We start from the raw sequence: 13,236 nt of genomic DNA on the forward strand, positions 1-13,236 counted from the left end.
TGGCAGGCGCAGTGACTCATGCCTGTAATCCCAGCTACGCGGGAAGCTGAGGCAGGAGAATTGCTTGAACCCAGGAGGCAAAGGTTGCAGTGAGCTGAGATTGTGCCACTGCTCTCCAGCCTGGGCAACAAAGTGAGACTCCATCTCAAAAAAAAAAGACAAGAGGGATGGGGTTTCACACTGTCACCCAGGCTGGAGCGTGGTGGTGCAGTCATGGCTCACTGCAGCCTCAAACCCCTGAGCTCAAATGATTCTCTCACCTCAGCTTCCAGAGTAGCTGGAATTGCAGGCACCACCACCTTGCCCAGCTCATTTTAATTTTATTTATTTATTTTTCCAGAAACGGGGGCTTGCTATGTTGCCCAAGCTGGCCTTGAATTCCTAAGCTCAAGTAATCCTCCCACCTTGGCCTCCCAAAGTGTTCGGCATTTCTAGACTTTCTAGTGAACATGTCTCATTTTGTTACTAGGAGGTGGACTGGCCTTGACTTTTAAAACAGGCAAAAAGAATTCTAATTTAAAGAACAAGTAATGACCCACCCTCCAGGGGTTGCCTTTCCAGGGACCCCTTACCCCTCCCATGCTGAGTTGTCCTGTGCCACCCCTAGCTCTGGCAGCCCAGGGTCCTTGCTTTCTCCCACCTCTTTCTGTCTCCATCAGTCGGCTCCCTTCCTGGTGGCAGGACCTGGCCCCCCTTGGTGAGACTTTGAATGGACACACACTCCCTGCTGAAGGAGGCACCCTGGGGGTCTGTTTTCCTCACTTCATTTTGCCCACTCCAGTTCAGAGACAGAAGCAGAGCCCACCCCCACCCTTTTGGCCCTATTGCCACCTTCCACCCCATCCTGATGCCCCATTGAGGGTAGAGAGGCGGGTATGAAAGGAGAGGCTGAGTCCCCTGATGACCCGGGCCGCACACTCCAGAGTTGGAGTGACTTGATCTTCTTTAGACCTTTTTATGTCTGTTTGTTTTTGTTTTTGTTTTGAGACAGAGTCTCGCTCTGTAGCCCAGGCTGGAGTGCAGTGGCATGATATTGGCTCACGGCAACCTCCGCCTCCCGAGTTCAAGCGATTCTCCTGCCTCAGCCTCCTGAGTAGCTGAGACTACAGGTGCCTGCCGCCACGCCCAGCTAATTTTTGTATTTTTAGTAAAGACGAGGTTTCACCATGTTGGCCAGGTTGGTCTTGAACTCCTGACCTCAGGTGATCCGACCACTCACCTTTCCAAAGTGCTGAGTTACAGGCATGAGCCACAGAGCCCGGCCTGGACTTTGAAAACAAGCAAAAAGGAGGCCACTGCTGTAAAAACACCAATAGACCCTTGTGAGGCTTATTCCCAATCCAGACCCTGGACATTCTGCACTTGGCCTGTGTTCCTGAGTGACCACCGTGTGCCCTGGTTTGGGGGTCTAGAGGCATGAAAACGAGCCGTGGACGGGCTGTGGAAATGGCCACATCTTGATGCGTCTCTGGAATTTGGAGGTGCTGAAAGATGTGACAGGCTGTCCAATGGCGCCATTCCAAAGGCAACAGTGCTAAAAGCATTGAAATAGTCTCTGTTCAAAGGTTGCCTCCCAAGGCCTGCGACGTGCCCCTCCCTCGCCAGCCAGCCACTCAGCCACACACCTTCGCATTTGATGCCTGTGTCCTACCCGCCCGCTCGTCTGTGGCATCCTGGGAGTCATGCTTAGGCACATGGCTGGGGCTCTGTGATTAAACCACCAGCCCCGATCGCAGCCTTTCAGATGGGCGTTTAAAAAGGCACAGCTCTGAGAGGTGCCAGAATTAAATTGGAGGGCAAACTCCATCCCTAAAATAAAGACCGTGGGAACTGCTATCTTCTGTAGCTGGGCAATCAAAGTGTTTTCCTTCAAAATCGACCTAAGTCGGAATGGATACCTTTGATCAGCATGTCTGGGCCCTCATGCCCTTGGCTGACAATGCTCGCTGGATGCCACGTGGGGATTCAGTTCCATGCAGGGGGAGCCAGGATGTAAGCCCTGGCCCATGGCTTGTGCTGAGAGGAGCCTCGGCAGCTGGAGCAGGGCGGGAGGGACCGGGGAGATGGCGGGTGGCTGATTCCTGGGGTGAGAGGAAGCCATGGAAGCATTTTCTATTTTCTTTTTTTTTTTTTTTGTTTCACTTTTGTTGCCCAGGCTGCAGTGCAGTGGCTCGACCTCGGCTCATGGTAACCTCTGCCTTTGGGGTTCAAGCAATTCTCCTGCCTCAGCCTCCCGAGTACCTGGGATTATAGGCACGTGCCTCCATACCCAGTTAATTTTTGTATTTTTAGTAGAGACGGGGTTTCACCATGTTAGCCGGGCTGGTCTGCAACTCCTGACCTCAGGTGATCCACCTGCCTCAGCCTCCCAAAGTGCTGGGATTAGAGGCATGAGCCACCTCACCCTGTCACAGGGCCAGTCTGTAGAGGTCTTGTGAGGTCACTTCTGTTTGGGGAGCTGCAGGCTCTGCTGGAGCTGAGGGAACAGTCCCCCAGTGCTTAGGGCCATTTCCGACTAGCATTGCCCCCAGGCTGCTGCGTGTTGCTGGCGCTGTCTACTTATTACACGACCCAAATTTAAGGAAACAGCCTCTGAATTTCTGACTCCCTTTAAAAAAGTATATTTCTTTCCAGGCGGGGCATGGTGGTTCACGCCTGTAATCCCAGCACTTTGGGAAGCTGAGGTGGGTGGATCACAAGGTCAGGAGTTTGAGACAAGCCTATCCTGGCCAATATGGTGAAACCTGTCTCTCTAAAAAAAAAAAAAAAAAGTATATTTATTTCCTTTGAGAATTTTTTCTCTTGCTTGCTTTGAGGGGGTTTGTTTGAGATGGAGGTTCACTCTTTTACCTAGGCTGGAGTACAGTGTTGTGATCTCGGCTCACTGCAACCTCCGCCTCCTGGGTTCAAGCGATTCTCCTGAGTACCTGGGATTAAAGGTGCCCCCCACCATGCCCAGCTAATTTTTGTATTTTTAGTAGAGACAGGGTTTCACCATGTTGGCCAGGATGGTCAAATTCCTGGCCTCTGGTCATCCACTCACCTTGGCCTCCCAAAGTGCTGAGATTACAGGCATGAGCCACCACACCTGGCCTGTTGGTTTTTTGAGACAGGGTCTCTTTCTGTCACCCAGGCTGGAGTGCAGTGGCATGATCATAGCTCAATGCAGCCTTGAATTCCCAGGCTCAAGTGATCCTTGAATAGCTAGGGCTACAGGCATGTCATCATACCTGGCTAATTTATTTATTTATTTAGTAGAGACAGGGTCTCGCTATAGGTCTTAAAGCCCTGGGCTCAAGAGATCCTCCCACCTCAGCCTCCCAAATTGCTGAGATTCCAGGTGTGACCACCACACCCAGTCTGAGGTTTTAAAATTGTCGTATAGTATACAGCTAGTGCCCGACTTACGACCACGATTGGTTCCGACAGACTGGTTGTAACACGATTTGGTCGTAGGTTGAGGAGACTATATGCACGTGGAAATGGTAGTGCTGCCAGAAGCTGGTCCACACTGTTGTACACCCAGCTGGGCAATGTTTGCACTGCCAGACGTGGAACAGTCGTGGCTAGAGATTGTGGTCGTAAAGTCGAATGGTTGTAAGTTGCATAGGTCGTAAGTCGATCAATACCTGTAGTTTAGTACAATATAATGGTTAACAGTGGGGTGGCAGGCGCAGTGACTCATGCCTGTAATCCCAGCACTTTGGGAGGCTGAAGTTGGTGGAGCACCTGAGGTCGGGAGTTTAAGACCACCCTGACCAACATGGAGAAACCCCATCTATACCACAAATACAAAATTAGCTGGGCGTGGTGATTCATGCCTGTAATCCCATCTACTCGGGAGGCTGAGGCAGGAGAATCACATGAGCCCCGAATGCGGAGGTTGTGCGGAGCCTAGATCACGACACTGTACTCTAGCCTGGCCAACAAGAGTGAAACTCCATCTCAAAAAAAAAAGAGAGAGAGACTGGGGTTACAGACTCAAAGGGACCCAGCTTAAAATCCCATGTCTACCGCCACTGTTTGGGCAAATGTCTTCCCTCCTCTGAGACTCAGTTTTGTCATCTGCTAAAGGCGACACCATTCCCAGGGGACATGGGCTCTTCTGATCACATGGCATAACAGCAATGCCTGAGAGGCTGTGCTGTGCAGGAAGCCAGACACCCAGGAGTGGCTCAGGAAGGAAGCGAGCAAGTCCTGGAGGCAGATGGGGGACCCCCAAAGCCCAGGAGAGGAAGGAGTGGGTAAGACATCCCCCCAGCTGGGATAGCACAGGTGACACAGCCCGACACCTATGCGGGAGTAGGCGAGTGAGGGCCAGAGAGCGGCCGAGTGGGGCTGTGCAGGGCCTGTGAGGCAGGAACTGGATCCTCCAGGCCAGGGACTTTCCATTTTTTTAGCAGTGGCCCAAAGTTAAGAGATGCATGTTTTAGCGTGACCCTGTCTGAACACAATTGTATGAATATAACCGAGACCAGAAGGTCGCAAACAGTGCCCTTAACTACGCATGAAATGCTTCGTGTTCTTTTTTTTTTTTAATTGCTTGTCTTGACCCTGTAAATTGATTTCAGACTCCTTCCTGGGTCTCCTCCAGCAGGGAGCCTCTGCCGGTTCAGGCAGGGCAGGAGCGGGATGAGTTTGTGGATCAGTAGGGGCTCAGAGCCACAGAGGCAGCCCTGGTTGGGCGGGAGAGGGGGCTGGATGGGAGCTGTTGAGATGGAGGGGTGGGGGGCGTGTGCCGGCTGCGGGCAGGTCTGATCCTGAACATCGGTAAGCCACAGGAAAGCTGCCAGGTGGGCACACAAACACGTGGGGGCACATCCCACCAGGGACTCACTCGGCATGGGGTCCCTGTGCCACGGGTGGGAGGATAGTAACTCCGGCCAGCTCTCAAACCCCAAGTTCAAGCAGACACAGATTCATAAGAAGAACTGGAAAAGGAAGGACTCAGGCACCCTCAGGCGGTTGGCAAAGTCTTTCCCAACAAGGGTGGGAGAAGAGGAGCTGGAAGCTGTGGGCAGAGAGCTGTTCACGCCCAGACCCCTCACATACCACACCACTGAGGGGACTTCAGCTGGGCCAGGCCAGCGCCCAGGTTGGGGATGATGCCCAAGTCTGGGTCAGGAAGAGGTCCCTGGGGGTCCTGCTGCGCCTGGACCATCAGGGCCTGTGTCCCCTGTGCTGAGGGCATGTCATTTAACCAGGCAGAAGGGTAGGGCATATCTTTTAACCTGGGCTTTCCCAAACCCCCAAATTTGCCTCTTTTTTTTGTTTGTTTGAAACAGAGATAGCTCTTGCTGCCCAGGCTGGAGTACAGTGGCTCGATCTCGGCTCACTGCAACCTCTGCCTCCTGGGTTCAAGCTATTCTCCTGCCTCACACTCCCAAGTATCTGAGACTATAGGCATGTGTCACTACACCCGGCTAATTTTTCGTGTTTTTAGTAGAGATGGGGTTTCACCATGTTGGCCAGGCTGGTCTTGAAGTCCTGACCTCATGTGATCTGCCCACATGTGCTGAGGTTACAGGCTTGAGCCACCACACCCAGCTGGCATTTGCCTTTGAAAATCCTCAAGGAGGACTTCCTACCTTATTCTTGTGCCCTGGAGAAAGGCAGCCTGGCCCTTGGCAAGGAGCTGGGTTCCAGGTCCAGTGAATCCCGCCACAGTCCCTGAAGGTTGGCATTGTTGCTCTCCCTGTGTTGTGGGGAGACACTGAGGTCAGAGAAGTTAAGCCGCCTGCCCAAGGTTGCACAGCCTTGAAGTGGCAGAGCCAGGAGCTGAATCCAGGCCTGTTGCCTCCAGAACCTGGGCTTTCCCCAGATGCCTGCGCTCATCGCTCCTGTTTCTGGCCAGGCCCAAGTCTTCCTCACAGTGTGGGAGAGATTTCTCTGGAGCTGCAGGGAAGTGAGGGATGGGGGGAGTGTACCGCCCCAAAACACAGTCTCCGGTATAGCAGCATAGCAGGGTGGGCAGACTGAGCAGGGTTGCATGGTGCTGCCCAGAGGAGATGTCTGTGCTTGCAGCTGTGTGGGGGTGGGGAGGCACAGGGAGGGGCTGAAGGCTCAGAACAAACAGCCAAGCCCTGGGGCGGGGCCCTCCCAGACACCTGTGGCAACCCTGCCTCTGGTGGCCCTGCTGCTCTCCTGCTCGACCCCTCCTCCCCCAAGGTCCTCACCCGGGTGCCCTCTCCCCTCTCCCTGCACCATCCTGTCCACATTCACCAGGCTCAAGAGGCTCCTATCCAGAAAACTCCCCAGGAGCCAAACTCTTCCTGCACCTGCAGCCTTCCCTCCCGGCAGGGCAGAACAGGCCAGGGAGTTCATGTCCTCACCTGCCCCTTCTCACCCTCTGCCCCAACTCTGCTCTCCCCAAGCCCCAGGGGAGCTCCTTGCAGCCACCTCCAGGCCCCGCTCTCCACCAGGTGGGCGAATGGAGAATCCTCCTAAGTTCTCTAAAAGGTTGGGATCCAATCCATCCCCTGCACAGAAAACACCTGGGGCTCCTTGAAACGCTTCCTCCCTGCGCCCCAGGGCCAGTCCCAGCTCCACCTGCCCCAGGTCCCTGGGACCTGGAGAATGACCGGAAAAGCAGCGGGAGCAGGTCCTGGGCCCTCTAGACACCTTGGTGTTGGAGGATTTCTCCCGGCAAAACCTAGTTCCTCCAAGTCAAAGTCCTATGGTCACCGAAAGTCACGCATGAGTCCCAGTTCTTCACATCTCTAACCCTGTGTAACAGACGAAACTTCAAACTCTGACGCTGAAGTGATTCTCCATGTCACCCGGGTCCCGTGTGAGGGGGAGGGGCGAGGTCCCTCTTCTCTTTCCCGCCCAGACCCCCTCCTTGTTTGTCCCCACTGATCAAGCTTGTGGAGGCAGAAAAGACCTGCCGTGTCAGGTGCGTGGGAGGCTGGCCCTGGGCTCTGGGTGCTTGTAGAGTTGGCCTCGTGTCCCGTGGGGCACGTTCATGGCCTGTTCAGGACCCCCACGGAAGTGCTACAAACAAATGACAGCTGAAAAGCATTTGTGGACTTGGAAATGACCATGAAACCTATCTTCAGCACTGAGCCATCATGGGGAACCGCTTCTAGTTGGCAGCCAACTAGGGCCTGGACCTCTAGGGCCTGCACCCCTGAAGGGGCCTCTGGAAGGCACGGGTCCAGGAGATGGGGTGGGAGCTGGGCAGTTGCAGGGGACCAGCTCAGGGGTACTGACACCCAGTGAAAGGAAGGTGCAGGGGAGGCAGTGAGCTACATCCAGAGGCCAGAACCTGGAGGCCTTGGCAGCACCTGCAGACGTCCTCTCCTCTCCCTGGGTTTTTTGACCTGTTGTCTCCAGACTGTCTGTTGTTATTGATGGAGCTGGTCAGAGACTGCTTCCTCTCTTCACTTTTTAGAGACAGCAGTTTCATCAGAGGTCTGAGGTTCTTGCTCTGAAACCTCTCCTCGCTGTAGCAGACCTGAGCCAGAGCCAAGCGTTTTCATGATCCTAACACTCTGACCTTAAAATAACAAATCCCAAAAGAATACAGAACAATGGCCATCCATTTTTATAGATTTCCCTGGAATTAAAAAGATCGGCTTAATTGCGATAGCAGAGCTCATGATTTTCTAGAAGGATACTTCAGATGGGGAGAATTTTTAAAGACAATTGGACTGAAGTCTTCCTGCCCAGGAGAAACAGGGAGGTTTCATGGTGCTGACTGTGTATCTGTTCTCCACCTGGAGGGGCCTCTTAGCTACACCATGAGTAGGAGCAGGAGGCCCTGGTGAGGAGATGGAGGTCACAGGTCGAGGCGCCCACAGGGCAGGGGCACAGAGGGGGAAGTGGCCTGTGAGTGTTGTGTGAGGCTGCAGGGTGGGGTCAGTGGCGATGTCATTTGTGGTTCACCCCACTCCTCTTGTCTCGTACAATTTTTTTTTTTTGAGACAGGATTTTGCTTTTGTCGCCCAGGCTGGAGTGCAATGGCACAATCTCGGCTCACTGCAACCTGCGCCTCTCAGGTTCAAACGTTCTCCTGCCTCAGCCTCCCAAGTAGCTGGAATTACAGGCTCCCACCACCATGCCTGGCTAATTTTTGTGTTTTTAGTAGAGATGGGGTTTCACCATGTTTGGCCAGGCTGGTCTTGAACTCCTGACCTCAGGTGATCAGCCCGCCTGGGCCTCCCAAAGTGCTGGGATTACAGGCAGGAAACACTCTGCCCAGCCTAGGGGTGTCTCTTTAGTGGCTCAGTAAGAAGCTCAAAATATCAGCGTGGCCAAAGTTTTGAGGGATTAACTGAAGCACGGGGCCGACTCCGTGTCTATCCTGCATCTTCCAGAAGGCTGGCCTCCCTTTGGGACCCCCTTCCCAGAGCTCTGGCTCAGAGCTGAACTGAAGAGACCTGGGAAGAGTCAGCCTGGCCTCACTCCAGCCCCACACCACAGGCAGCGCCTGCGCCTCACTTTCCCCAACAAAATAAATCTTGCGGCTCCTCTGAGCATCTCAAACACACCATCTTCTCCCAAGTAACAAGCCGGCCTGCATGTTCTTGGCTGCTGGCTGCCGACCTCAATTTAGAACTGTCTGCTGCTCAGCTGCTAGAGAAGGCAGGGCCTGGAGCGCCTAGGAGCGCTGAAGCTGAGGGGCCTGAGCAGCTGAAGTCTGGGGCAGGGGGTGGCTGCTGCCCCCAGCCCAGGATCCAAACAGCATCTCAGAGGCCTGCAGCAGGGGTTAGAGGCCCCCCAGGGAGGGCTGCTGCTTTGCGAATTTTCAAACTGTTTTCTGAAGTGCCTCTGATGATTGGGGGGGAGGGGTGGCTCCTGCAAAACTGGCCTTGTCACGGTCGGTCCGTTGACATCATGATCACAGCCGAAATGGCCCCACGTGGAGCACCTCTGCGTTGTTGGAAAAACCACTCTCAGGATGTTGCCTGTTATACTAGATAAAAACCTAACTGGCTAGGCATGGTGGCTCATGTCTGTAATCCCAGCACTTTGGGAGGCTGAGGCAAGTGGATCACCTGAGGTCGGGAGTTCCAGACCAGCCTGACCAACATGGAGAAACCCCATCTCTACTAAAAATACAAAATTAGCCATGTGTGATGGTGCATGCCTGTCATCCCAGCTACTTGGGAGGGGAGGTTGCAGTGAGCCGAGGGGAGCCGAGATCACGCCACTGCACTCCAGCCTAGGCAACAAGAGCGAAACTCTGTCTCAAAAAAAACCAAAAACAAAAACCTGACAAATCCTTTCCCAGTCCAGGAGAGGTTTGTGTCTCCTGCCACCTGTGTGCCCTCTTCCCCTGGCACGGGAGAACAGTGGCTAGACCTGCCTCCCTCTCTGTCTACCACCAGGAAACGCTTGGGCTTCTTTCTTTTGCTTTCTTGCCTCCTTCTTTATTTCTCATCCATCACCAGCTTTCACTCTTCTCAGGCCTGGGCGTTTTTTCCACATGGCCTCTTGGACTTCAGGAAGCAGGGGGGTTAGGAGAGCAGGCTCTGTGTCTCCCAGCCCTGAATGGGGTTGTAGCTCCACTCTCTACCTGCTGAGGGATCAGGAGCTAGGTGCTTCAGTTCCCTGCCCCTCAGACTCTTCCCCTTCGTGAAACAGGGGCTCTCGTTTTGCCTAGGGGTATATTAGGAGAGGCAGAGCGGTGTGTGTAATGTGCCCGGCACAAGTCCGACACACAGCAAGCGCAGGAGAGGCAGGGGCTGCAGCTGCAGAGGTAGGGGCACGGGAGGCACGAGAATTGTCTGTTTTTGTTTTTGTTTTTGAGATGGAGCTCTATCTTGTCACCCAGGCTGGAGTGGAGTGGCATGATCTCAGCTCACTGCAACCTCCACCTCCCAGGTTCCAGTGATTCTCCTGCCTCAGCCTCCCGAGTAGCTGGGACTACAGGCACCCACCACCATGTCTTGCTAATTTTTGTATTAGTAGAGATGAGGGTTTCACCATGTTGGCCAGGCTGGTCTCAAACTCCTGACCTTGGATGATTCCCCTGTCTCGGCCTCCCAAAGTGCTGGGATTACAGGCGTGAGCCACTGTGCCTGGCCACGAGCCTTGTTTTAACCTGCAAGTGGGTGGGACTGAGGCAGCCTCAAGTGACCTGTCACTCTGTCCCTTTGCTTCCCCTCCAGGAGGACAGTCGGTGACCCACAGCAGCCTGCCCATCGTGGCCTCACTGGCCAACTCACCTGTCTCCTTCAGCTGCAGGGTCACCTACCCGTACACCCCCCAATTCAAGGCTTTCACAGTCAGCTACTTTCATGAAGATCTCCATGGGCAGACGAGCCCTGAGAAGCCAACCAACTGCCACCCTGGACCGGGCACAGAGAACCAGACCTACACCCTGAACTGCCTGGTCACCCTTGTGCCGCCGGGTGCATTAGCCACTGGCACCTACTACTGCTCTGTCCACTGGCCACACACCGTGGCAAGAGGCAGTGGCACCTTCATCCTGGTCAGAGGTGAGGCTTCCTCTGTGGCTCTTCCGGGGGCGAAGGACCCAGAGATTTCAGCCAGCAGTTTGGGACTCCAAATCAGAAATAGAGAATGGGGCCAAGTGCGGTGGCTCATGCCTGTAATCCCAGCACTTTGGGAGGCCAAGGTGGGTGGATCACCTGAGGTCAGGAGTTTGAGACCAGTCTGGCCAGTATGGTGAAACCCTGTCTCTACTAAAAACACAAAAATTAGCTGGGTGTGGTGGTGGGAGCCTATAGTCCCAGCTACTTGGAAGGCTAAGCCACGAGAATTGATTGAACCCGGGATTTGGAAGTTGCAGTGAGCCTAGATCGTTTCGTACCATTGCACTCCAGCCTGGGCAACAAGAGCAAAACTCTGTCTCAAAAAAAAAAAAAAAAAAAAAAAAAAAGGAAAGGAAAGCCAGACATGTTGGCTCACATCTGTAGTCCCAGCACTTTGGGAGGCCGAGGAGGGAGGATCACCTGAGGTTGGGAGTTCGAGACCAGCCTGACCAACATGGAGAAACCTCGTCTCTGCTAAAAATACAAAAAAAATTAGCCAGCGTGGTGGCACGTGCCTGTAATCCCAACTACCCAGAAGGCTGAGGCGGGAGAATTGCTTGAACCGGGAGGCAGAGGTTGCCATGAGCCAAGATCGAGCCATTGCACTCCGGCCTGGGCAACAAAAGCGAAACTCCATCTCAAAAAAGAAAAAAAAAAAAAAGGCAGTGGCTCAAGCCTGTAATCCTAGCACTTTGGGAGGCCGAGGTGGGTGGATCACCTGAGGTCAGGAGTTTAAGACCAGCCTGGCCATCATGGTGAAACCCCATCTTTAAAAAAAACAAAAAACAAAAAAACGGAAATAGAGAATGGTTTGCCTTCTCTGCCAGTGTTGGCAAAGCGGGACCGAGCCTTTTCAGGGAGCCCCGGCCTGCAGCTGTGCCACGGCTCCACCTGCGTATGGAAAGGGAAGGCCTGGCTTGCAGATCGGCCCCTAGATGCCTCTGGAAGGTGACCTGAGAGAGCTCACTCGGGCCCTTTGTCTCAGTGTGCATCGGCATCATGGTTTGGTGGACTTCTGTAGAACTAGCGAGGTGCATGTATGTACTTGTGGGGGCCTCGTGTATGTGAGCACTTGGCTCATGTATAATATACCTTTAGAGGTACAGGTTTTAAGTTTTCATCATATTCTCTTTTTCATTTTTATTTATGTATTTATTTTTTTCTGAATCCAAGGTAAGATATTTTTATTTATTTATTTTTTTGAGACAGAGTCTCACTCTATCACTGGGCTGGAGTGCAGTGGTGTGATCCCGGCTCACTGCAACCTCCGTTTTCCAGTTTCAAGCAACTCTCCTGCCTCAGTCCCCGAAGTAGCTAGGACAACAGGCACGGCAAACGCTAATTTTTTGTACTTTTTAGTAGAGACAGGGTTTCACCATGTTGGCCAGGCTGGTCTCGATATCTTGACCTTGTGATCCACCCGCCTCTGCCTCCCAAAGTGCTGGGATTAATTACAGGCGTGAGCCACCACTCCCGGCCTTTTTTTTTTTTTTTTTTTTTTTTTCCTGAGACGGAGTCTCACCGTGTCACCGAGGCTGGAGTGCAGTGTTGCGATCTCAGCTCACTGCAACTTCCACCTCCCGGGTTCAAGCATTTCTCCTGGCTTAGCCTCCCAAGTACCTGAATTACAGGCACACACCATCATGCCTAACTAATTTTTGTATTTTTAGTAAAGATGGGTTTTCACCATGTTGGCCAGGCTGGTCTCGAACTCCTGACCTCAAGTGATCTGCCTGCCTCGGCCTCCCAAAGTGCTGGGATTACAGGTATGAGTCACTATGACCAGCTAGTTTTCATCACATTCTCAAAGGAGTGATGACCTCAAAAGTTATGAGGGAGCCCTTCACTGAAGCCCTGATTCTCTGACCTACCTCTGCGGTCCCCTGGAAGGAGCCGGGGGCTCCCAAATCCCATAGGCCTGGGTTTGCACACCTGTCCTGCTGCTTGCCTGATGTGAGCTTGGGCCTGGTCTTCATGGCAATCCTCTGCCTTCCAAGGACTTGGATGAGGATGAGGGAGATGGTGCCCATACGGGCTGGTGGCTGACTACAGGTGGTGCTGGGGAAATCACCATGTGCCTGGCACATGGTTGGCACTCTGTGTGTTTTTGCCAGCCAGATGGATGGATGGATAGGGTAAAGGGGAAGGAGGAATGGATGACAGCAGGAGGGACAGGAGGATGGCACAGAGGGAGGGCTGGGCCTCACCTAGCCCCTGTGCAGCGCCCCAGCCCGTCAGTCCCAATATAAACCCACCTCCTTCAGCCCTAGCCACATCCACCCCTATTATCACCACCTCACACCGGGAAAAGAAGAGACCCCGAGAGGGGAGACAACTGGCTCAGAGCCCTACGGGCAGCCCTCAGGGGAGCCAGGTCACTGGGGCACCAGGAGAGCAAACAAGGTGGTCCCTGTCCTTACAGAGAATTAAGGCAGTGAACATGAAAAGGTCCAAGGGGAGGCCGTGCGCAATGACTCACACCTGTAATCCCAGCACTTTGGGAGGCTGACGCGGTTGGATCATCTGAGGTTGGGAGTTCGAGACCAGCCTGACCAAGATGGAGAAACCCCATCTCTACTAAAAATACAAAAATTAGCCCAGCATGGTGGCACATGCCCGTAATCCCAGCTACTCAGGAAGGCTGAGGCAGGAGAATCACTTGAACCTGGGAGGCAGAGGTTGCAGTGTGCTGAGATCCTGCTTCTAGCCTGGGCAACGAGAGTGAAACTCCATC

At 53.6% G+C, this 13,236-nt stretch overlaps 1 protein-coding gene across 2 annotated transcripts in view; it reads left to right on the forward strand.

The window, feature by feature from the left end:
* The window catches only part of NFAM1 (NFAT activating protein with ITAM motif 1), a 44,446-nt gene that overhangs the window by 9,060 nt on the left and 22,150 nt on the right, over positions 1 to 13,236 (forward strand). Inside the window, exons 1-2 of one of the 2 annotated variants that reach the window (XM_017510285.2) lie at positions 3,783 to 4,244; positions 10,116 to 10,445. In XM_017510285.2, the coding sequence (XP_017365774.1) occupies positions 4,208 to 4,244; positions 10,116 to 10,445 (367 nt within the window). In that variant the 5' untranslated portion in view covers positions 3,783 to 4,207. Of the gene's footprint in view, positions 1 to 3,782; positions 4,245 to 10,115; positions 10,446 to 13,236 lie in introns of those variants that run through there. The other variant, XM_017510283.2, reaches the window with a different exon arrangement.

The sequence above is a fragment of the Cebus imitator genome, unplaced genomic scaffold, assembly GCF_001604975.1.
Source record: "Cebus imitator isolate Cc_AM_T3 unplaced genomic scaffold, Cebus_imitator-1.0 Scaffold435, whole genome shotgun sequence".
In the NCBI taxonomy this organism is placed as follows: Eukaryota; Metazoa; Chordata; class Mammalia; order Primates; family Cebidae; genus Cebus; species Cebus imitator.